The sequence below is a fragment of the Carettochelys insculpta genome, chromosome 18 (assembly GCF_033958435.1).
Source record: "Carettochelys insculpta isolate YL-2023 chromosome 18, ASM3395843v1, whole genome shotgun sequence".
Taxonomy (NCBI): Eukaryota; Metazoa; Chordata; order Testudines; family Carettochelyidae; genus Carettochelys; species Carettochelys insculpta.
Genome location: NC_134154.1, coordinates 27387818 through 27413715, shown reverse-complemented (window position 1 = coordinate 27413715; position 25898 = coordinate 27387818). Strand labels below are relative to the sequence as shown.

General features: G+C 41.8%; 1 protein-coding gene across 10 annotated transcripts in view; it reads left to right on the top strand.

The window, feature by feature from the left end:
- The window catches only part of ATXN2 (ataxin 2), an 83612-nt gene that overhangs the window by 54737 nt on the left and 2977 nt on the right, over positions 1 to 25898 (top strand). For 7 of the 10 annotated variants that reach the window (XM_075012934.1, XM_075012932.1, XM_075012933.1 and 4 more), the window contains 6 exons: positions 7570 to 7636; positions 9732 to 9916; positions 10576 to 10708; positions 14411 to 14464; positions 22313 to 22458; positions 23263 to 23490. In XM_075012934.1, coding sequence (XP_074869035.1) covers positions 7570 to 7636; positions 9732 to 9916; positions 10576 to 10708; positions 14411 to 14464; positions 22313 to 22458; positions 23263 to 23490 — 813 coding nt within the window. The remainder of the gene's footprint in view (positions 1 to 7569; positions 7637 to 9731; positions 9917 to 10575; positions 10709 to 14410; positions 14465 to 22312; positions 22459 to 23262; positions 23491 to 25898) is intronic. The other 3 variants (XM_075012925.1, XM_075012927.1, XM_075012929.1) reach the window with 3 other exon arrangements.

The window sequence follows — 25898 nt, the reverse complement described above, 5'->3', positions numbered from 1 at the left end:
TTACTGCGGCAATGTTGAAGCTGTCCTGAAACGTTAAACAAATGGTACGTGTGTGGCAGCTTCCAAAAGGCAAATTAGATTCAGTGGCACTGTTTTGAATCTACTCAGATTTCTGACTGTCGTATAGCCTGTAATAGTGAAGATCCTGAGCTTTTCCAAACATTTATACCATGAAACTCTAGTTTAGGACAAAAATACTTCCATCAAACGTGCAAATTGCTGTAACACATTTTATCTTAGTGTAACTGTTCATCCTTATGAAGCATCTGATGAAGTGAGTCTGTGCTCACGAAAGCTCATACTCAAAACTTTCCTGTTAGTCTATAAGGTGCCACAGGACCCTTTGTTGCTGTTCATCCTTATATAACTAGGATGTGATAGGTTTATTTTTGATAAATAATATACACTACTGGTTTAGCTTTTAGCGATTGGTAATAGCTTTTCATTGATGGCCTGTAAAAGAAAGTTAAAATGCTAATGTAGCAGTCCAAAGTTGTAAATTCAAATTAATTATGACGAAACTTTCCAACCAGTGTTCTAGATCTTTTTTTCCCTGAGACTATCAGTGAGGTACAGCATTCTGATCACCAAAGCCATCTGTTTTTCTACATCAATTTAAATGTACTTCACTGCTCGTTTCCTACGTCTTTTTTAATCTATTGTTTATATAGTATCTGTAGTGATTTATTGTTCAAGTAGGTAAATGTAAAACCTAAAATTCATAGGTAATACATAAATGAATATGGTCTCATACAGATCCTAAGTAATTAATCTCAGATACTGGAAAAATAGCTACTTTGCTGTTTTAATAAAGGCCCAAATAGTCATTGGAAGCCTCTCTAAATCTAGTAAGCTCATTGATCAGTTTAATACAGTGGTTCCCAACTTTTTCCAGACAGGGACCAATTTTGACAATTCAGGAAGAGTTTGTGAATCAAGGGAATTTTAAAAATGGGGGAGGGGAGGAAGAGGAGGGAGAAGGAGAGGAGGCAGTGTCATAATTAGCTAATTTTGCACTTGAGGCAAGAATATAAAATTGTGCCCCCTCGTGTTTATATATTCATAATAGTTATTTCATAGAAAAGGGGAAATATACTAATAAAATAACACTACATTTACTATGGTTAATCAGAATTCTGGTGGTGGAAAGACACCCATCCCAAAGCTGCTCCCCCCGGCTTAAACCCCACACTCGGGCTAGAGGGACCTAGGGGAGTCACATTGAGGGGCTAGGAATCACTCAGATATTGCAGGTGGCTAGGGGAGACATACTAAGGGGCTAGGAGAGAGTCACACCTGGGGCTGGAGGGGGCTGGGGAGTCATACTCAGGGGCTGAAGGGAGCTGTGTGTGTCTCACTCCCAGGCTGGGGGAGTCACACTCAGGGGCTGGAAAGGGTGTAGGGCTAGGGGAGTCACACTCAGGCTAGGAGTCACTCAAAGGCTGGAGGGAACTGGGGAGGCACAGGGATCCCCATGGCTGGAAGTTGGCTGGGGCGTGACATTCTGACCAACTGTGCCAGCTGCAGGAACCCCAACTGGTATGGGGGGGGAACCCCCATCACCGCAGCTGGAAGCCGACTGGGGCAGGGCCCTGCCCAGCAGAGCCAGCCATGGGAACACTGGCTGGGGCCAAGGGGAGACCCTGACCCTCTGCAGCTGGTAACCAGGTGGGGTAGAGCCCTGGCCCACAGTACCAGCTGTGGGAAACCAGGTCAGGGCGGGGACCCCTGACCCACCCTCCCTCCTCCCCCAGCTGGGAGAACCCACCTTCTGCAAAGACTGGAAGCCAGGGAGCTGGTCAACTCTGCCCTCCCTCCCAATCTTGGGCCCCAGGCCTCCGCCTTACCTGAGCTGGGTGCTGCTCCTCAGGTACACAGTTCTCTGCCCTGCAGTGGAAATGGTTCTCAATTTCATTGGTTGGCTTAACTGCCTGACGACCTATTAAGACATTGAGAATCACTTCAGGAGTGTGAATGGGTTCTTAAAGCCCAGCCAGTGACCATTTTGAAATGTAATCATGACCTATGTTTGCGTCCTGACCGACAGGTTGGGAAACCCTGGTCTAATGGATTCCTTAATGTGTTCTCCCTCAGCTAAAAGCATGGTTATAGCCTGTAGTGACTCAGAAAATGCTAGTGTTCCTTGGACAAAGTTTCCAGCTTAAGTGCTGAAAATTAGGGCCTGTTCTAAAACACTGTGAGCAGGGATGGTGTGATGATTTCCTTATGTCCAGAAATCCATGCCTGACTGTGCAAATGGGCTCTGCTGCGTTACAGATCATGTATTGTTTGCAGTGGTGGTGTGGCTGTGTTGGTGCCAGGCTATGAGAGAGACAAAGTGGATGAGGAGTTATTTTCAGGTGCTTGCTCATGTGGATTGCTTTGTAGGGTGTGTACCCGTGTGTAACAGAGAGGAAGCCGTGCTAGTCTATACACTACCTTCGTAGTGCTCTCTAGAGTACCATGCTCACGGCACAGTGTATCAGGCACCACCAGCCCTGCACCCTCTTAGTTGTTTCTTGAGCCCGTGGAAGTAAGTTGGAGCATCCCTCTGTTCCTTGCTTTGCAAGTGGTCAGCTGGTGTTTTTCTTGTTTAGCCTTGTGCTTTACCTGTAAATAGTTTTAATTTGTGTTTGTTACTTACCCTGTAAGTCTTTAGTTAGTATCCCAGTGGGGCATGCTCCAGTTTCCCATTTCAAGACCTGTTCATCATGTAACAGCCCTTTGCCTGTTAGTGAGCTGCATGAGAGTTGTTTACTGTGGGCAAATGCAAAAAAAAAAAAAGCACTGTTGTGTTTGCCAGTCATCCTATCGTCGTCCTCCCTAGCCAAGGGTAATGATGATGCCTTCCATGGCTAGTCCGTCGGACAATTTCTGTGAGCATCAGGTACTCCTCCGCATGATGGCAGCTGATTTGGGCCTCAAGACAGGGGAGATGAAGGAACAGAGAGAGACAGTATTTTGTGTGCTCTGCTGCATCCATCCAAGCCTCCGTCATGCTCCTGGTACATGAAAGGATCCTGAATATTGCTAAAGCCATCTGACAAATCTGTTCCTCTATCCTTCCCATCTCAAAAATGGCAGAAAAGTAATCTGTGTTCCTGCAAAAAGGTTTGAGTATCTATATGCTCTTCCACAATTGGAGTTGTTGGACATGTCAGCGGCCAACAAATGGGCCCACTAGTTCTGCCCCAAAGAACAGAGGCAGGATTTGCTTAATCGAAAAATTTATTTTATGGCCAGCCTCCAGTTCTGGGCAGTAAACCACCAGGCCTTATTGAGTGGCTGCAGCTTTAACTTGTGGGACTCTCTCCAAGTTCAGGGGCTCCATGTCTCAGAAATCACACCGGTGTTCATGGCCCTGGTGGATGAAAGGACAGTGGCAGCCTGGCGCTCTCTCTCCAGCTGGGCTGGGATGCCATTGAGTCAGCTGCCTGAGTAGTCGCCTTGGCAGTGAACATGTGTTCCTAGCTCCAGACCACCAGACTGTCCCAGGACAGGCAGGTCTTCAGCCAGCACCTTCCACCTGATGGCATCAGCCTGTTTTCCAGCCAACCGGATATGTGCCTGCATGGTCTCTAACAGTCATGAGGGCAGCCGTCTGCTCCATGGGGATGCACACATCTCAGATGTCCAGGCAGCTGTTCTAGCCTCTTCCAGGCTCCTTGCCTGCCCTGCCTCCACATGCTGCTCAAAGCAGCTGGCTGCAGGGGCCATGTACTTCTCTGAGCGCTGCTGGGAAGGGGAAACTGTGTTGCTCATGCCACCAGCATAATCTCACACCTTATGGGCCTGCCAGTGGGAACTGTGAGACTGTAGTGGGATTGGATGCAGCCCATGAAGCCTCCTCTGCACCACCCCCCCCAACTTCCCCCAGCTTGCAGCAGCACTCAGAAGCATATGGCTCCTCACAGCCAGCTGCTTTAAGTGATGTGCAAGGGTGGGACATGCAGGGAGTTGTTCTAAGGCTCCTACTGGGTTGCTGGCTGGCTCTGGCCCCTGGGCTGTATTTTGCCCACCCCAATCTAGGCCATCCCTGTGGATGTGTAAAAGCAGGTCAGACAGTCTTCAATGGTGCAAGATCCAAAGGCAGTTTATTCCAGTACTTTATCACCCTGACAGTTAGGAAGTTTTTCATAATGTCCAACCTAAATCTTATTTGCTGCAATTTAAAACCATTTCTTGTCCTGTGATCAGAGGTTAAGGAGAAAAAAATTTCTCCCTCCTCCTTGTAACATCCTTTTAGATACTTGAAAGTTGTCTCTCCCCTCAATCTCTTTTCCAGACTAACCTAACCTAGTTCTTTGAGTCTTCTCCTGTAGATCATGTTTTCTAGAACTTTAATAATTTTTGTTGCTCTTCTCTGGATCTTCTTCAGTTTGTCCACATCTTTCCTGAAGTGTCGCACCTAGAACTGGAGACAGTGCTCCAGCTGAGGTCTAATCAGTGCAGAGTAGATTGGAAAACTTACTTTCTTAAGTGGAGTGCTCTCCATGGTCAGGATCACTCATGCGTGCCTTTCTGCTTGATGCCTCTGATCCGCAGAGTCCTGCTCAAGGTAGAAGAAGACAAAGCTACAGTCATGCTTATAGCCCCAATATGGCCTTGGTTCACCATGCTCCTGAACCTTTTGGCAGCCACCCTTCTGCAGCTGCCTCTTCAGCCAGATCTGCTGTCCCATAACAATGGGAATCTGCTGTATCCAAACCTGATAGCCTTATCTCTTTGTGCCTGAGCGCAGAGGAATGGCAGTGTTCTGCCATTGTCCATCAGGTTCTGCTGAGCAGCAGGAAACCCTCCTCTGGGATACCTGTGTCACAAAATGGCAGTTCGTGTGGTGAGTGGTAGGTTGTCACATCTGTGGGGAAGTGGCCTTCCTATAGGACGTCCTGGATTATTTCATAGAATCATAGAAGAGTAGGACTGGAAGGGACCTCGAGAGGCCATCGAGTCCAGCCCCCTGCCCTCATGGCAGGACCAAGCACTTTCTAGACCATCCCTGAAAGCCATCTATCTAACCTCTTCTTAAATATCTCCAGTGATGGAGATTCTACCACCTCCCTTAGCAATTCGTTCCAGTGTTTGATCACCCTGACAGTTAGGAACTTTTTCCTAATGTCCAACCTGAACCTCCCCTGCTGCAATTTAAGTCCATTGCCTCTTGTTCTATCCTCAGAGGCAAGGAAGAACAAGTTCCCTCCCTCTGCCTTATGACACCCTTTTAGATACCTGAAAACTGCTATCATGTCCCCCCTCAATCTTCTCTTTTCCAAACTAAACAAGCCCAATTCTTTCAGCCGTTCTTCATAGGTCATGTTCTCTAGACCTTTGATCATTCTTGTTGCTCTCCTCTGGACCCTCTCCAATTTCTCCACATCCTTCCTGAACTGCGATGCCCGGAACTGGACACAATACTCCAGCTGAGGCCTAACCAGCGCAGAGTACAGCGGGAGAATGACTTCTCGTGTTTTGTTCACAACACACCTGTTAATGCATCCTAGAATCATGTTTGCTTTTTTTGCAACAGCATCACACTGTTGACTCATATTTAGCTTGTGGTCCACTATAACCCCTAGATCCCTTTCTGCTGTACTCATTCCTAGGCAGTCCTTTCCCATTCTGTATGTGTGACACTGATTGTTCCTTCCTAAGTGGAGCAAAGTGCTCCACTTATTAAACTTCATCCTGTTTACCTCAGCCCATTTCTCCAGTTTATCCAGATCCTTTTGAATTATGACCCTATCCTCCCAAGAAGTTGCAACCCCTCCCAGCTTGGTATCATCTGCAAACTTAATAAGTGTACTTTCTGTGTCAATACCTAAATCGTTAATGAAGATATTGAACAGAACCGGTCCTAAAACAGACCCCTGCAGAACCCCACTAGTTATACTTTTGATACATTTGAAACTGTTCTCAGTCCAAGTGCACCTGGCAGCCATTTCTGATTTCTGTCCTTTATTTCATGGCAGGCCAGTGTTCACCCATCCCATGAGGTCAGTTTCTGAGAGATCTGTAGCACCTTTGCCCGTGTATCTGGTACCTGGTCCCTCCTTGGGATCTGAACTTCGTGTTGTCAGGGCTCACCTTTGAGTCCAGGGCTTTCTGCTCCCTTCTGCTTCTGTCTTGGAAGGTTTCCGTTTGGTCACTGTAACTTGGGCCCCTAAGATGTCTGAGATCAGGCTGTTCACATCAGGGCTCCTGTATGCAATCTTTCCTTGAGGGCAAGGTCCAGCTGCATCTGCACCTAGCTTTTCAGCCAAAGTAAGTTTTTCTCCCAGTTCCATATGGGTCAGGATGTTTCCTACTTCTCTACCTAAAACCTCATGCTACAGATGAGGAACGCAGACAGCATTCTTTGGACACCATGCGGGCACTGGTTTTCGTTGTACAGAGGATGAAGCTGTTCTGAAAGTCCATGCAACTGTGGCTTTTATGGACCAAATGAAGGGTTGCCCAGTGCCTGCCAATGGCTTGCATTTGCTATTGCTATGAGCTGGCAAAGCTATCCCTGACGGCGATTGTGATGGGACCAGTCTGCTAGGGTGCAAGCCTCAGCAGCAGCTTTCCTTGCTCAGGTGACAATCCAGGAAGTTTTGCTGTACTGCGACCTGATCATCTGTCCACATGTTTGTCTTGCACTATGCACTGACCCAACAGGCTCAGGCTCGTGCTGGTTTCAGAAGAGCAGTATTCAGATCTGCAAGGCAGTGGACTCTGAGCCCATCTCTGAGGATGCAGCTTGTGAGTCACCTACGATGGAATTGACATGAGCAAGCACACCAAGAAAGAAAGCCAGTTACCTACCTTTTTGTAACTGGTGTTCTTTGAGATATGTTGCTTGTTATCTGTTCCATTACATGCTTTCCTGCCTATCTGTTGGGGTTTCAGTGGGGTAGCCATGTTAGTCTGTTTCAGCAAGGAGTCTTATGGCACCCTAAAGACAAATTTTATTTTGGGCATAAACTTTTGTGGGCTGGAGCCCACTTTGTCAGATGCATGAAGTAGAAACTACAGTGTGGCAGGGATATGTGCATAGATGCAAAGTCAGGAGTGTTAGTACTGTTTGAAGGACTAGTGCTAACAAGGCTAATTCACTCAGGGTAGCTATGGCCCAATCCAAGCAGTTGATGAGCAGATGAGTTTACCAAAAGGGAGAAAATTATTTTTTGTAGTGACCTAGTCACGCCCAGTCTCTGTTTAGACTTTGTTGGCTAGGTGAAAGTAGCACAGATAGCAGTGATCACCAACCTGTAGCCTCCTAAAAGATTTATAAATAGAGCTGGAAAAGTAGGATACACTGGCTTTTTTTATTTCAGGGCTTATGTCACAAATGGAGACCTACATAGTAGGGAAGCCCTGTCCTTCCCGTGCTGGGAATGTAATCTTTCGTTTTATTTTGTTATGAGAATAAAAATGTACAGTTGCTTTTAGGAGAGAACTGAGAACATTTCTAGTTTTAGCGGGGTTATGAACAGTTGTTAGATTCAGGAATGAAAATTCTTAAGCTAATACTTCTAAAAACCTGTCCAAAGATATACCTTTGGTTCACTGAGTTCTCTTTTATTTCAGCCTTTGTATTCTATTCCCATGACTCCCATGCCGGTAAACCAAGCCAAGACCTATAGAGCAGGTAAAGGTGAGAATAATCTGCCTGTTTGGTTTTAGATTGCGTGTAGCATGAATAGGATAAGAGATGTACATGTTTTTATCCCATTCATGTGTGTTTATATTGTTTAATATCCATGTATTTTAAATTGGTATAAAAACTTGAAAATCAAAATACCAAAGATAAAAACATAGCTTTTGTCTGATTAAAAAAATCTGGAAAATTCGATGCGTGCGTATGGCTTAGTGCAGGCGTGCACAAAGGGTTGGGGCATGAAATTTCATCAGCGGGGGCGCAGCATAATTTGCTGCTGGGTCTCAGGCTCATCCATCTCATTAAAAATTTTGAAATGTTACTGTTTTTATGTGTGTGTATTCACATTTACGTACCAACTAACGAAGTTTTTTACATTCTACGTGCTTATTTTCTTACCCATGCCTTAAGAGTGGTTTTTCCCCCCCCCATGAACATAACTGAAATTTCTCTCGGTTTGGATTACATTAGGCAGGTTAAGAGGGCCCTGCTGATTGCAGGGACAAAGAGTGAGGCCTGATGTAACAAGTTTGCTCATCCCTGGCTTAGTGCATTATCTACGGTTTTAAATCTATGCCAAGGGACCACAGTGCAAGAACTGTTTCTTTTTATAGATAATCTTAATTCAACAATATTGACAACTCTTGGAAATTTGGTGATGCTCTTAAAATCCTAGCTCCTGGAGGCAGTTGATTGTGTGAGCACCTCTGCTTTAATTAAAAAAGTCAAATTTATTGCCCTAATGAGTGTTTTGCTTCTAAATCAACCAGGCTCTTATTTCTGAGAGTTCCGAGGTTATGTAGGCTGTGTGAACATACAAACTTTTAAAGTGCATGTTTAGATTAGATTCCGTTTTTTTGTTTTCAGCATTTGGGATTTCGTTGCAGTGCTAGCAAAGCGTTTAGCCTCAGTAATGAAAAATTGTGCACATACCTTCCCTAAGGTTCAGTGGCCACTATTGTAGCCATTTTTTTCTACTCTAGGTTGGCAGCTGAGGTGGTTGCTTGATAATATGGCATACACTTTCTGGTATGCTTTGAGTTACTTTCTTCTGCAAGACACTTCTGTTCAAGTTCCTTTGGTGCGAGTTTGTTTTGTGAACATGAAGCCATGCATGTTTCTCTTCAGTAATTAGGTTCATGTGGATCTGCTTGTCTTTAAATCTCTTGCTCTGAAATCTCCATTTTTGTATTGGTGAAGCTACATTTGTGGGGGTTGACAGCCTTTCTGGGCCTCTGGGCAAGGAGCGGGGAGGAAGGTTCTGGCTCCATGCTCCCAGAAGGGGCAGAGCCTCAGGCAGAAGGGGCTGGGGACAGCCAACCCTCTCTACTGCCTGGAGCTCACCACACCCTCTCCAGTCCTAGCCAGCCCTTAGTGCTGCCCTGAGTGCATTGCATGGGACTCTAGCGGCAATTTTAAAGGGCTGCTGCAGCAGCAGCTAGGAGCCCCAGTCCATTTTGAATCACCAGGCTCTGGGGCAACATTTTTCTTTGTTCTCTCTAAACCTTTCTCCTTTCATCATGCCACTTAACTTCGCCATCAGTATTAATTGTAACCCAAAGTTGTTTCTTTCCCACATTGCAGCACGTAAGAGATGCACATGTGAGCTCTAGCTGTTATGGCTGTAACATTGCTAAATCTCTGCAGCTGAGCAACTTGGTCTATCATACAAATTGTCACTCATCAGTTTTGTCATAAGCAAATATTTCTGTCACAGGAACAGCGTCACAGTTTCTGAACAGCCCCCAAAAGTATCATAACCAGGGTGAGCTCAGCTCTTCTAGGGGAAAGATCAAGTTTGGTGCATTTGAAGATCGCTTAAACTTGGGTCATTATACATGGTTGCCCTCTTCCTCTTTGCAAAAACTGCAGCCTTGATGTTGTGTCACTCAGCAGCTGATACCCATTATGGAAATTTAAGGCTGTTGCTCCTTCCCTCTTCTGAATCATATCTGCATAATAGACAAACCAGGGTTAACGTTGATAGTGAGGATATTCTAGTTGCGCACGTTAATTTTGAATTAACCTTGTCAAGCATAAGCTGGTTACTTTAGATCCTCTTTTCTAAGGTGAAATATTCCTTGCTTTGCAGTACCAAATATGCCACAACAACGCCAAGACCAGCATCATCAGAGCACTATGATGCATCCTGCCTCCGCTGCAGGCCCCCCTATTGTAGCTACGCCACCAGCCTATTCAACACAGTACGTTGCCTATAGCCCCCAGCAGTTCCCCAGTCAGCCTCTTGTGCAACATGTGCCACATTATCAGTCTCAGGTAAGACTCCTTTCGTTTGTTGCCTCTTGCTGCATTCATACCTGAACAGATGTATAATTTCAAGACGTACAGTGTGCAGAATTCAGGAATTATCTTCTGTTCTATCCTGTCGTTGCTGCAAGTACTGTGCAGGCACTGTAGAAATACTGATACTTGGCACTTTACATCAAAGCTTTTCACAAATGTTAATGTCCGCATAATAATACCTACAAATCTCAAATACAGATTGTCTGAACCTCCTCGCGAGCAGCATCCATCTGTGGGACATCTATTACAAATGATTAATTTCCCATAGATTTAAAAGATGCAGTGGCTGAAATAGTGTGGTAAGATGTCTGGGATGTGGTACACAGTTAAAACTTCCTTTGTTCAATTTCGAGACCCTTTTGTCAACTTAATATCAGCAGAACAGTTACTTTTGTTGTTTTCTTTTTGTGGAAGGTATTTTTCATTGTTTTCAGGTGTTACCTGGCTAGTGGTGACAGCTGTATTTTGTAAATTGTTTGTAGCTAATCCCAAGTAAACTGTGCCTTTCCAAATTCTCATTAAGTGCCTTTAAGCATGCACTGTACAAGCTTGATTAAAGGGTGGGCTTAACTTTTTTTGTACAACCATGGGTTTTGACTAATTTATTTGTTTTTTATTTTTATTGGACACAGCATCCTCATGTTTATAGCCCTGTAATACAGGGTAACACTAGAATGATGGCACCACCAACGCATGCACAGCCTGGTTTAGTATCTTCTTCAGCAACACAGTATGGTGCGCATGAGCAGACGCATGCTATGTATGGTAGGAAACGTTTTGTGTTTATTCGTAACTTTTTAAGTTGTAACATTGTACAGGAGTATATTTACTATCTCAAGCTTCCATCATTGGCATCACAGCTAAAGTTTATAGTGTATGTTTCATAAAACTAATAAGCAAGGTATTGCAAACTGAGTTACCTTTTTTAGCGTGAAAATAGATTCAAGTATATTTGTTTTAAAAAGACGTCAGCGTTAGGGGTGAAGCGCTAGCATTTGAGGCTGCTAAGGAATACCAGCTTAAGCAACTCTGTTGCAGCCTTTAAGAAAAGAAAAAAAACCACCCTTAGCGCTATGACCTTTGTTTCTTTGTTGTAACAATGACTGTAGTTTTGTCACAAAACTGACTGTAGTTTCAAAACTTAATTTCTAGTTCCCACAACATTAGCATGATAAAACCACTTCTTTCATAATGCTAGTAGTGTACCTTCACAGTATAAAAAGATTTGTCATCTGAGAAAAATTAAATTTGTGTGAGGGAGAGCCTCCCTTTCTTGGCAGAGCTAAGAATATAAATCCTGTTTTGATCATGTCATGTGTAAGTACTTAGCTATATAAGTCCGAAGACAACTAGACGTCTCCAGAGTTGTCAGTGTGGTACTTTATATTAGCACTAACTTCACTGAAATACTGAAACACAAAGTGAGATACTGTTTGTAAAAGACAACAGAAAGGATCTCTAACGCCCCACGAACCGCGCTTAAATAATACCTTGGCTAAAACTGGTTCAGGAACTTGCCACCAAAGACTCAGTCCATGATCTTAAAGGAGGGGGCGGTTTGAATATTTGACACAGATACCAAAACAGAAGGATCATCTTTTGAACACATGATTAATCAACAGGTTTTGGCTTAGTGTTTGATGAAGAAATTTTGTTTGGTTGATCATGAGGTTGACCTAGTTTCTACTAAAGGATGGTCATAACTTCAGACATCATTTTATCAGTTTTCTGGGACAAATTTTTGCATTTTTCTCCTTATGTGGATGAACACTATCTATTATGATGATGTGCAACCCCAGAAATGTAAAGCTTAATTCATGGTTAAGATTCTGATAACAGGATCTGTCCTATCTTGAAATCTCATACTAAAGCCTGATCTTTGCTTATGTATGTTAACTTAGTTCAGAAAAGAATAATGCAGATGAAGATAAACATTGATCCAACATCACAATAAAAAAAATTCTGACCTGGGTTTGGAGCAAAAGTGTATGTCAGCTCAAGTTTCACATTATATAGCTGAATTAAAAAACAAAAGTATCTTGTAATGCTTCAGTAGTGGTTCTTAGCTTTCATGGGCCCATGTTGATGTTTTGTTAAAATATTCTGCTCTTTCTTGTGCATCTCTAGTTTTTTGAGGTGTTCATGTGAACAGAGTTTTTAATGGATTTAGTTGACTGTTTTTTTTGGGGAGGGGCAGGCAGGGGACCAGGGTTACTTGACTGTTTGAAGTGACATTCTCAAATCAGGCATTTAGTTTGGTGCTTGCTTTTCTCACAGATGACTACCTTGTTACTAGATAATGAATATTTTCTTTCCATATATCAAGATGTAACTGTTTGCTTGAGTAATCTATTAGTAGTATTTAATAGATGTGTGGCACGTGGAGTTAATTTTGATAGGACAACTTGCTGGATGTGTTAACAGTTACTTACGTTAGGAGACACTAGGTATTTTAACCTTTGCCCCAATCATTTTGGACAATACGGTAATCGGGTATCTATAACCACTTGGAGTATTGTTTGCTCCACATTATGACTCTCAAGTGTATACCTAGCAGCCATGTAATATATTGAACACACCAACATACCCTGGAAATAAACTTCTGATTTGGGTGTGTTTCTGAATTTTTCGGGAATACTGAATGAATCTAAGTGGTGAATAAAATATGATTATGCCATTCAGAGAAATAACAGCAACTGTTTTTAATTGCTAGAGTAAATTTGCCCAAGAAATTTTATTTCTCAGTTTTTACTTCTGGCTTTTTAGTTTATATTGTTGGATTTTTGCACTGCTGTTAAGATTAACTGTGTTAAGGTTCCTGTGTCCGTAAAGCTAGCGGTTGGTTTCTTGTGTGTACTGTCAAAAGGCTTCCTGCACTTATCATTCCCTTTAGTATCACACTGTTGTTCTATCTGAGTGCATGTGTTATGGAATAAAGAAGGCTAAAATGACAGCTGCAGTTGGAGGAGTGGGGTTAATTGCTCTTACAGCATTCTTCTAAGAGTTCCTTAATCAGTGAGTAAAATCTCTGAAAGCTTCACCTTCCTGATTAGTTTAAAGCAAGTAAAAGTTATGGCAAAGAGTAGTTACTAGTCATTGAAGAGAATTGAATTGAATTTTAAATTCTCTGAGGTTATTTGCTAAAAGTTACTTTTTTCCTCTATGGGAGAAGAACCCGAATCTTGATGTATATGTAACATTGGATAGCTGTTTAAATCTTTTGGATAGTGAAGTCTAGGATGAAGCAATTTTCAGGTTTCTGTTTAGCTAATGCTTTGTGATTGGTTTTGCTAGGTGTCTGCAATAAGAGGCAATTGATGAAACTCGGCTGGTGTCCTTGTCACTACTGCTCGAGTGCAATGCTTTTCTTTTTTTCGGTTCATGAAGATGAATGTTCTTCAAAAGTAGATAAGCTCTTTGACCACCCTAAATTAGTGTTACCTCTAAACATGATGGAACAACACCCAAACCAGTGCTTTTCTTAAAACATTGAGGGAATGTCAGCCAACCTTCTTTCCTTCTTGCTCCTACAAAATAAATACTAAAACTGGATGCCAGTAACAAAGCAACAGTCTATGATTTTGATTGTCAGTCCTACAGAACCAATTAAGTTATTGGTTCTAAAGAACAGTGGCTCAGGCTTTGTACTTTTTTGTAGGTATGGACTGTTTGTTATCTCCAGAATACCAGTGATGGGTAATCATGTGTTGTCAAGTTTTTGATTGACAACTCAAGCTATGAGGACAAATATATTCCTGTAACAATTAACTGCCACTAGTCTACCATTTGGATCAATTGTATATGTTTTAGGTAATTGCTGTTCTTTCTAAAACTTCCCTTGTGTGTGTGAAAGACTTGTGTAAAATGAAATTTTGGTTTTACACAGATACATCATTTATTCTTTTGCTTGTTCTTATGACCTTTTCCTTTCTCTTCTGGCACATGTTTTATTAGTCTGGTGTTTTCTCTAACTTTATCTGTTTTTCTGCCTTAGCAATAAGTTCTAATACCCACCATCGTGCTATTTAGGATATGTTATAAATTTGAAGGAGTCTCCAGGGATTAAGAATGAACCACCTCCAAAGATGTCTTTTGGAACTGTTAGGACCTCAGTGATGCAGCTGGAAAAAAAAAAAAAAAAGCTATTGATTTGTTTGCTTTATTGTAAATCTTTTTCAATTCTACCTCTAAGGTTATTGTTGAGGTGTAAAAGCAGCTCCATATCTATTATTATATTAAAGTAAAAAGTGGAGCCCACAGTTGCTACAGCTGAGAGGAGGGCTTTTTGGGGCTTATTGGCTTCACTCAGTTGCAAAACACAATAAAATATCCACCGCTACTAACTGAGCAAATAAAATATCTGCATGAATCTGCAACCTTTAAAAATAAATGAATGACAACCGTTCCAGAAGATTGGAAGCATGCAAGTGGAAGAGGCTAATTTACCTTTCTATTTCCCAAATTCAGCATGTCCCAAAATACCATACAGCAAGGAGACAGGCCCTTCTTTCTACTTTGCCAGTGAGTTGGGTTTTTTGTATTATTTTTGATTGTTCCAAAAAGAACTTATGATTAGATGCTAAAGGAATAGACGTGCTGAGGGAACATTTTTTTTCTGTGCACCAGGCCAAAATATAGAAAATGCTGGAAAACTATTTTGGGGAACATAGTTGTTCAGTGAATTAATTAGCTTTTGGTGCCATGTAAATTAAAGTACAATGGACATGTGACTTGTCTGTAGAATAGATTTGTGTAATAAAAACTTTTCTGCATGCCAAGTTACATTACTCTGTGCAATGAGTCTTGCATCTAACTAGCTGTTACTGTATCTTGGACTGAAGAAGTCTTTAAAGACTCTTCTTCTAGTCTACCAGCAAAAATGGGCACCTCCTGCCTTAAGATCTCCATGACCTCTACTTCTCGCCTGTCCCTGCTCAAAAAGGGATTTCTAGTATACCTGAGGTTGGATCAAATTTCTGAAGGGAAGAGAACTCCAGCACTTGACTATCAGTAAAATTGTGTGGCCTGAACTCTTGATTTTTGACTTCTGTGTGGGGGAGAGAGCATCCCTGTGGTCATGATGGGAAGAGATCACTCTGGAATCTTTATTCTGGGGTCTCTGGTGGAGCATGGCAAGCAGCTCAACTTGTCATTCCTGTAAAAGTGTAGCCTGGCTTCAGCCCTGCGTCCTTCTAAAGGAATCTGGTGGGATTGGTTTCCTGCTGGCCAGGTAAGCACTGCCAGTCACATTACCTGGTGTTTGTGCTTCAGCATGCCACCACCCACGTTGTCCTGCAGGAATGTGTTCAGTGGGAGAGAATCTCTTTGCACCCTCTTTTTGCAGTGTGTGTCTTGAGCAGGGTCAAATGTAACTTGGTCCTGTATACCTAGTCTGTGTCTACAGTACTGCGATCCTTCAAAAGTAGTTCTTCTGGAAGATCTTTTCTGAAAAAACTTCTTTTGAAAGATTGTGTCTGCACCCAAAAAAGTGGATCAAAAGAGTGATCCGCTCTTTTGAAAGAGAGCGTCCACACAGCCCATGCTCTTTCAAAAGAACAAGCCAGGGATTGAAAAATCTGGCACCATGAGGACTGGTCTTTCGAAAGAAGGGCCCCTGGAGTGTTTACACATGCTTTTTTCCAAAAGAATCTTTCCAGAAAAGGCACTCTTTCTCATCTGGGAAGGGAAGAGGGCCTCTGAAAGAAGTGCTGCGTTCTTCCCATTTCCTTTCGAAAGAACATGTTTTGTGTGTAGACACTCTGCAGGATCTTTTGAAAGAGCCCTGGCTAGTCAGAAGGATCTCTCTAGTGTAGACCTGACCTTAATGAAAAAAAGGAACTGGTCGCTGTGGTGAACTTGTAAGCTGTATCAGCAGCCTTTAAATGCCCAAAAAAGTGCTAGATAGCCCAGGTATTGGGCAAAGACGTCATAGGTTAAGCAAAATGAGTTGAAGAAGAGAATATTAGACTCAGACTTAATCATATGGCGGGTAAACTCTGTTTCTCTCCTGATGATAGAGCCCAGGAACCTTACTCCTGTGCCTTGCAAATGGTTTATGTTTTAGTCACTTAGAAATAAGTGAGGTGGTTAAATGCCCATTTTAAGACGTGACAAAATTTAGGGAAGATGTTTCAGAAACCCATGCTGTGCCAGGCAGCGTCACTACTGGAGTGGCCGTAGATTTTTCTGTGGCCATCCTGCCAGAGATCCTTGCCGTCTACAGATAGGGGAGGGTGCAGTTCCTGGGCCTTTCAACTTGCTTCTGTATTGCAGAAAGCTTGTTAGTGTTTCTGTTCCTGTTTGTGATAGTTGTTTCATTCACATTCTTTCTTGTCAGTTGCCTTGAGAGTGTAAAGAACAATATAAATGATGTAACTTGTGTTCCCTAACACCTTTTGGTTTCAAAGGACTTGATTGCCATCATTGGAGATTTTTAAGAGCAGATCAGTTAAATATCTGTAAGGAAGATGTAGATCATTGGTTATGCAGAGCTCTTCCAGAGGATACATGAACTCAGTGTTTCTCAACCTTTGTTTTTATAAATAAAGTATTGAACTTATTTTATGTTCATCTGATGTTTTTATTTCTTTTTTGCACAATCATAAATCCTATGGCGAGTTTATTGCTCATAGTCAATTTCTTCCAACCAACCAGTTACGATTAAGTTGTTTAAACAAATGTGTTGCCATGGTAGAAAAAATATTTTGTGTGTCTGGAAATTGTAGGTACTGTGGATAGTTTATAATTTTTTAAAAACGGTTACTTTATTTAAAAAAAAAAAGTTGAGAAACAGTGCTTGGTCCTGTCATGAGTACAGAGGCCTGGACTTGATGACTTCTCGAGGTCACTTCCAGTTCTAATATTTTATGATTCTATGATTTTTGGCATGCGGAAAAAGTTTTTTTTACAGAGTGTCTTTTTCTTATACTGGAAATTTACCTTGATCACTTAAGGATGTTCATATATCTTGGTGTGGTGCGTTGAAATTCCTTTACAAGTTCCTTCCTTACATAGATATTCTTTTAAATGGAGTTCACTGTAAATGTGTAAAATGATGTTGTATGTGTATCAAATGAAAAAGACATGCTATTTCTCTGCTTCCTACCATTCAAACTGAAGTCTTTAAAGATAGTTATCCTCACCATCTTACTGGGTCTGGTAATAGTCTTGGAGCCACTTTGCTGGTTAGCACCTAAGAGCTATCCAGTAGGTTCTGATTTCAGTATATTATTCCTTTGGTAAAGCGCCCTTTGCCCATTGTCAGCATTCAGTGTTCCTCACAAAAGAAATTTAAATGTCGGAAGTTTAGGGATTGATTTCTGTCTAGGCTAGTGGTTGGTAATTCTGTCTCTAATCCTAGCTGATCTGCTTTTTAATATCGGTCGTTTCTGTGAGCGTACAATAGGTGCTTTTCTTTCTTTGCTGTTGTCAGCAACATTGATTGATTGTTGCCTTTTCCTTCTTGCTTCAATTGGAATTCAATTCGGTAATTAAAAGAACCTGTGGCATACTATCTTTGTTCAACATCAAAATGACAGACTAGTTATAAATAACATAGTCCGTATCTAGAAACCACCTGTTTAGAAAGTGATGTAAGTGAAACAAATCAACATAGTTGAGTGCTCCAAGGAAAGAAGAGAAGTAAGGTGGGGAGAACTTTTTTTATTGGACAACTTCTCCTGATGAAAGTGACAAGCCTTCGAGCTGTGGAGCTTTTGCTTGGGAAAGAAGGCATTTCTGACTTAGACTTGTGCTGAAGGCAGACCATGATTATCTGCAGCTCTGAGACAAAATAGAAGGTGCTTGACCTAAGGAACCAATGCAAAACAGCAGTACTGTTTGTTAGTAACGTACTCCCTTAGAGCTGTTTCAGTATTGTATCCTGGGTTAGACAGTGTGACATCTGGAAAACCATAGCACAGATGACATGTCAAGGACAATATAATATGATTTCTGATTACTTTTGTCAGTTATTTTTCTCCCCATGTTTGCTGTGGAAATTAGCATGGAAATATTCTGTGGATGACCATGTAAAACATGCTTATAATTAGTTGTCATAAGGAAGGTGAATAGGTGGTGTCCGGGTTGGTAAATTTTCATTAATGTTTGGCAAGGCTTTTTTTTAATGGGCTTATGTGTCTTGCTGATCTGAAGTAATCATGTGACACAACAGTTTAAAACTCTGTGGAATCTGATTATGAAGTTGAAGACCTGACTTTAGGCTGGAGCACATAGTTACAGCACACAACTGGGGTTGTCCTTTCACACATCCTTAGTAATAACAGGAAAGAAAGGCCTTTAGAAAGGCTGGTAGCCAGGCCTGTCTACAGAGTAGGGGCAAGGGGACAACTGCATTTGGGGCCCGGGCTGCTGCCGCCACCACCATCATTACTGTAGTCCTGCCTAGGTTACAGGTCCTAATAGCATTACTGTAGGGTTGGAGGCTGCCCCAGAGATTGTAACCATGTGAGTGAGCAGAGAGCGTGGAGCCAGGCTGGGGAGGGAAGGAGGAGCTGAGCTTGTGGGTAGATCTGGGCACTGGACTGCAGGGAGTGAGGTCTGAGGGGGTGGAGGAACCAAGCTGGGAAGGGAAAAAAAAAAAAAAAAAAAAAAGGATTGGGGTGGGGGGGGGAAGAACCCAAATGATAATTTTCTTTTGCTCAGGTTGAACATCTGCCTTAAATTGGAAAAGATGGATACATTTGTTTTTAAATTATCAGCTTTGTTAGTTCTGGAGCCTTTGTGAGTAAGATATTAAGGGAATCTGATAAAGCCTCAAGAATAACAAAAGTGAGTGTCTTAAAGGTTACTACGAAAATATAATTTTCAGCAGCAATTAAGTGAGCATTTTTACTACATAATAATATGTGAACTGACTAGAATAGGTTATGAAAACAAATACACAACTGGGATACTGTAAATTCTAGATTTTAAGCAAACAGAACTAGTAGTTCTCTGCCAAGCCAAGGACATATGACTTTAGGAAAAGTTACTGAAAATTGGTGTTTTGCTCGTCTTCCTTTTCCTTTTGCATTAAACAATTTCCTAATAAGTTCTGGACTTACATGAGGTGGCATAATAAATTATTATGCATTAAGGCTCCATGCTAAAAATATGGATACCTGCTTCAGAATAACTTGCATTTGGGTCTTCTCTTGTTCAATGAATGAATAAAAGATGAAGCACATCAATAGCTTTAAGGAATAATAATTAAATTATTTCAGGGCCTCCAGTGAATAAAGCGTGGGTGTGGGAGACCTTCAGTATGCCATACAACTGCTTGTTACATGCATGTAACAAATTTCCTCTTGAATTGAATGGAACTTTAAGGAAGGAGAAGTTTCTGGGGCTGAGGCATGAGACTCAGACTTGGGAGAGGTAGGTTAGATTTGGAAAGCTATTTAAATGCCTGTGCCTTGGTCTCTTATCATTAAGATAGAAATACTATGTCCCTTTCTTGTAAGGATTGCTCAGACTATGGAGGTAGGCAATAAAAATATTGGATTAAGACTAATCTCACAAGGAGATGGAGAAACTTGAAATTGTAACAGTGAGTTGAGTTTTAATTATAATTTGTGAATTGGTTAATTTTTTTTGTACAAATTTGCAGGCTGTAGAAGAAATTACAGAGAGCATTTGGCTGATGCTGTTAATGAAATTTATGCGATAATATTAAAAATGAAGTATTTTTTTTTCCTCTTAGAAAGCATTATAGGATACCAATGCACTGGAGATGAACTCCAGTTTAAGTGCATAGGAACTTCAGACATTTTCAAGCTAAGATAGCATGTCCAAAAACTCAACTCCTAACTAAAAACATTAATGGTATGTGATGACTTAATATTGTAACAAGTATTTTGTGGTCAAGGTAAACCTTTGAATACTTTGCAAATTGAAAAGCTTTGCAGTGTAGTTCACAAGATTCATCTGTGCATTGAAATGCCATTATTTTACTCTGGGCTTGGAAACATAGGGTCAGTGAAGAGTTAATGATATTTTCCTGTGAGGTGAGTTCTTGAAAGGCTGAGTGGGCTGCTGTAGGTGGATTATTGTTACTGAAACAACTTTGTCACTTGCTGAATGAGGTCACTGCTAAGGGTTTGTAAAGAGCGGAGCAAGTGTAAGGCAATTGAAGTAATAGCCAACTGAAGTGGGAAAGGCTGTGACAGTGGGTGTTTGCTCAGGAGTAACTGGAATATGTCTGAGGCACTTGGAGTGGCAAGGTGGCTAGTTCCTAAGGAAGTCCTGTGGCAGACAGGGCTGTGCTGTATCAAGTAGCAGTGTGTGGGGTACGCTGTCTTTCAGTTCCCTGCTTTTTAGGATGAACAGCTCAAGGCAGATCATTTTGTGTGCTCTGTGGAGGAGATTTCCGCTTCAGAAACTGTGACAGGCTTTGGCATATTGGGGCATAGAAGTTGGAGCAGTTATATCCATTTTATTCTGAACTGGGGTTTCCTAGTTTAAAAAGAATTGCTGGCAATGAAGGTGCAGGTGCTTGTGGCCAACAAAGTTCTTGTGGGAGGAGGGATAGCTCAGCAGTTAGAGAACTGGCCTTGTAAACCAAGGCTTGGGAGTTCAGTTCTTTACATGGCCTTTTTGTGGGTCTGTGGCAAGTTACATTTTGGGTGGAGGGATAGTTCAGTGTTTTGAGCATTGGCCTGCTGAGTTCAATTGTGAGTTCAGTCCTTAAGGGGGCCATTTAGGGATCTGGGGCAAACAGATTTAAAAAAAAAAAAAATCTGTCAGGGATGGTGATAGGTCCAGCTGTGAGGGCGGGAAACTGGACTTGATGGCCTGAAGATTCGTTCCAGCTCTCTGAGATCGGTATAGCTCCATAACTGTAATCTAACCTAATGCTTGTATTCCCTATGGAGTTCCTTTTTTCAGTTAACTGCTCTGTAAATCAAGAAAGGTGCAGCAGAGGAAAATTCTCCTAAAGTGGGCTTCCTTAGCCCTGCAGGGCAGAACATTATCTGTGTAGCTCTCTGATTTAGCTGTGTGTTTGTTCTTAATACTAGTCAGTAGTTAAGTCAGGGTACAGGCAGGAGCTGGAGTTTTAAGACCAAGTGACAGGTTGCTTCAGACATCCCATTTCTGGCACTGTGGGGAGCGAAGGTAGTGTCCATCTCAGTGCAGCATGGTATTGGACAGAGATGAATGTTTGACACAAGCTGTGAGGTAGGTGAGGCATGATCTTAAATGTCTTTATTATAAAATCTAAAAGGTACAGGTATAGAGCATGCATGTGGCCATTTTTTTAGAGAGTTTGTTTAATTGCTTAGTGCTCTAGCAAAAACATTTTTGAAGCAGTTTAGTGTGGCCTACTCTTAAAAATTACTTAAAAAATGTATAGCCCTGTAACCCCTTGGAGACTAACAAATTTATTAGGGTATAAACTTTCATAGGGAAAACCCACTTCATCAGATGAACTGGAGCAGAAATACCTTGTGAAACTTAAAACTTGCTGTTCCTGTCACAAACGGGGGTGAGCAAACTCTGCATGGCCCAGTTTGTAGCCAGACGTGATAGGAATGACCAAGCAGGGACTTCTTGTTACAGTTCACTTATCTGTGGATGGATTTCCCTAAGCCTGTGCTGCTGCGGTTAATGCATGCTGTTTGACTTGTGTGTTCAGTTTTCTTTCTGTAGAAGTTGGCATCTATGGCTTCCAGAAATGAAGGGCCTCATAGCAACATCGAGAAGCCAAAGGGGAATGGTAGTAATGAGGAAGGTGTCTTGAATTGGGCTCTGTATGTAAGGCACCAACTTCAGCTAAAACTGGTTGGCTTTCAGAGAGCCAGTATATCCCAGCTCTTAAGTGTATATTGTGTTGGTGTAGCTTACTTGTAAGCACACACTGTATATGTTTGCTGACTGTACTGTGAACAATCTCCAGAAGAGTACCATGGTGAGGTTAGCTAGATAAAAAGGCCAAAGACTTTGGGGATGGTGGAAATAGAATAAATATTCATGTCTGAATTTATTTGTTTAACTATATACTTGCAGAGTTTACTTTTTCCAGAACTATAAAATTTACAGATCTTTTAGTCTCTGTTTGGCTAAAATTACAGATTAAATAATGCTCCTTGTTTGATGTAGACAATGTCTTTTATTGAGTCAAGCTAGGAAAGCTGAAATACTTTTTGTGGTTATTTTGTTAACTTTCCTGTGAAACCATGTAAACTACATGAAAACAAATAGATTTTTTTCAATCCAAGGTAAGATCTGGTAACTTCAAAATGAACTATTTTTAGGGGGAGAAAAACAGTTTGCAGTATCACTGATCTGCTGTATAACCCTTGCATGCAGTGTGAATGTGATGAAATGTATAATCTGTGTCACTTGTCAATTTCCTCCTTTCCCTTCTAGTTTCTGCTGGCTCGCTTGCTCAGCAATATACCCACCCAAATGCTACCCTGCATCCGCATCCTCCTCATCCACAGCCTTCTGCCACACCAACAGGACAGCAGCAAAGCCAACATGCTGGAAGCCACCCTGCTCCTAGTCCAGTGCAGGTAACAGCAAAATTCTAGACAGTAAATTGGAATAGGTCATGCAGCTTGTTGTCATAGAAAACACTGTACCATACTGTTACTTCAGCTCCACACACATTCGTTCTTTGTGCAGCTCCACACGTGTAGCAGCTGTGTTCATATTCCTCACTCCAGAAATAATGTAGCTTTGAAATATAATTTCCTTATGATTTGCATGTGAATCCAAAGTGAGTTGCAGTCAGCCTGCCTTTATAACAGTGTGTGGTGATAGCAATAAGGAGGCCTCTTCTAATCCTGTGATTCACCATACTTGGTGTAAACAGCAGGGGAGACTTTTTCCTCACCCACAGAACACCACCCCCTATGCGCGCGCACAGTCCAGTATTTGGAAGTTACTCATTTGATCCTTTTTGATGAGGAGTGCGTAGCACAGCACTGCTGTTTTGATTAAGGAAGGTCACTCCCCTAGTGCAGTCTGGCTGCAGTTCGTACGTGTGGATTTATGGCACGGAGGATAGTCACAGACTGAAGTGCTAAAAGGGTTTTTTTTAAATATGATCGGCTATGGTTCTGGAGAACACAGCCGATCTGCAGGCTCCAGTGACTTTTCTCCCTTGTGCTACAGACTTGGATAATAAGACCTATACTATCAGAATGTGGCATTTTATTTTGTTTGTGCAACGTGCATGGGAGCACCCTTCTCAAATGTTTGCTGTGAAGTGGAATTTTGATAATTCTTTATTTCCATGGAATAAACAAATTTTGTCTTCCCCTGGAATCAAAACCTGAATCTCTGACCAGTTCTTCCTCTTGTTTGCTTTGCAGCATCACCAGCACCAGGCTGCTCAGGCACTCCACTTGGCAAACCCGCAGCAGCAGTCAGCAATGTACCATGCTGGTCTTGCTCCAACCCCACCTTCCATGACACCAGGCTCCAATACACAGTCTCCGCAAAATAGTTTTCCAACAGCACAACAAACAGTCTTCACTATTCATCCTTCCCATGTTCAGCCTGCATATACCAACCCTCCGCACATGGCCCATGTACCCCAGGTAAACAAACTTTAACAGCCTTTGAAAGACGAAAGGTCCTATTGCTTCAAAGATCTTGTCTTCACAATTGTGTAGTGGCCTCTTTTTACATCCTTTCTCAGTGTTCAGTGCTGTTAATTTAGCAGTCTGGAAGCGCTATAAGCGCTCAAGAATCTTGCTGCACCCAGTTCAACTAAAACAGTTACCGTGGACTCCGCTTAGAGCTTCGGAAAAGGTATTTTGTTAAAACCTGTTTGAAAGCAAAGACAAATCTTTGTGAGTGTAAGTGTACTCCATGAGAAACACTCAGGGCTGTTGGGAAACTCTTGAGAGGTTAAAGTCAGATGGCTGGGCAGCAGGGGGTAGACGTTCAGTTTAGACAAGTAGAAGGTAAAATGCATGCTGGCAGGAAAGATATAACTGTACATTGATGGGCTGTAAATTAAATTGCCACTGAGAATATGCTGACAGCTCAGTTGGGCTGCAGTGGTCAAAAAGCAAGCTGCTCTTGAATGCCGTTTTCAGCTCAGGTCACCTCACTTCAAAATCAAAACCTACATGGCAAAAATAGAAAGGTCCAGAGAACAGCAATGAACGAATGTAGAAGTGTGGCAAGGCCACTGCATGAGACACTAGTATTGAGATTAACTCTGTGCAATTCAGAGAACACAGATGAGTGGAAGCATAAACGTGCATCAAAGAACAGGCACTTAAGCATAGTCGTTCTTGGAAATGATATTTCTGTTTAACCTCCGGCAGTTAAGCATTGGCTTGTGCTTTAAATGAGAAAAGTTGGTGCTCCTTATGCATGTTACCCTAGCTAGTGTAGCTCAAGATCTTGTAAATCCAGTAAGGGTCTAAGCGTTTTAAAATTCAACTTGGATCTTTTCCTCAATCTCTGCGACAGTCTCTGTTGAAATTAATTGGGAGATGTGTGGGAAGATTGCTGTTACCAAATTTCCTTTTACTTGTTCTAAATTTAGAGCTTTATAATTTCAGTCTCCCATTGACTTGCTCTTTTACATTGCAAAGTGCACCTAATTAACTTTCTTTAGCCAACTCCTTATAGGGTCCTATATCTGGATATTACCTGAAATGGTATATTGGTATACATGGACTATTGATCTGTCTTAGCTGCTAGCTGTGTATTTGACTAGATTTTGTAGTTCCTTTTGGGGTCCCCATAAAGTCCTGCATTTGTACTGTCAGATGCACCTAATAGCAAATGACCACTAGACACCTAAAGCACCAAACCTCAAAAGCAGAGGAAATCATTTAATTTCCATGTTGCACAGGACTAGGTGAACTATACTGAAGCGTAACTGATGATTGCGTACCCATGGGCCAGCACACTTTCCTTAAATGGAAGTAAATTGCCTAATTTTGCTGGCTTGCCTTTTTTTTTTTTTTTTTTTTTTTTTTTGGGCCTTGTGGGCTTCACACAAACGAGCAAACAACTAAATAAGACGCTTCTTGAAGTGCAGATTAACTCAATGACTGTAGTGAAGCTTGATATCTTTAATGAGCACAGTCCTCTGTATTTGATCTTGGTTTGTGGAGTTTAGTGCTGTTGGTTTCGCAGACACAAAAAGAACAGGCTTGGACTTTTCAAAAGAAATATAAAGTTTCAGATGGCTTCTCAGGATGGTGTAGGGGTCCATGAGCCTCTAATGCCTTCATCTGTTTAAAAAAACAGGAAAAACATAATCCCGAAGCAACTCAGAAAGGGGTTTCCTAAAGCTAAATGGATTATAAAATTCATTATCACTTTATGGTGGGAATTCCAGATGTTCTGACCCCAAGGGATTCAATTAATTTAATTTTAAAAACAGTTAGTAATTTGATGCTAATTGAGTCCCTAACTCATGAAATTCTGAGCATGCTACAAAAACCAGCCATGTAAGCATCAGGTTTTGCCAAACATCATTATTGTGGCAGAAAAATCTTATGTGCATGTCTTGGAGCACAACTGCTTATAAATGGCTGTTATGGCTGTAATAGCACCCCTCAGTCTAAACAAAAATGCTGATGATCATGAGGGATGTAATGCATGAGGTTTGGAAGGCATGGCTGTGAAGCACAGACAGGGTCCTTAGTATGCTTTGGGAGTTAGTTCTTATCCATTCAGGGACTTTGTAGAGGTTATGTTACAGCTTGAGGACTCCTGGTAATCAAATACCATCTGGTTAAGTGACAGTGGTACAATAAAAGTAGTGCTTATGGAAAGAGTTAAAGGGTCTAGCTACATGGGGACTTTAGTCTTTTCCACATAGCTAACTAGAATGAGTCTGAAGTTATAGCCAGTGTCAGCTGCTTTTTCGAGTGCTGCCTGGCATCTGAGTATCTTCTGTCACTTTTATGTAAAACACACTCAGGACTAAGAGAGGCAAAACCAGTTTTCTTTTGAAAACTTGTTTGCATCTAAATGT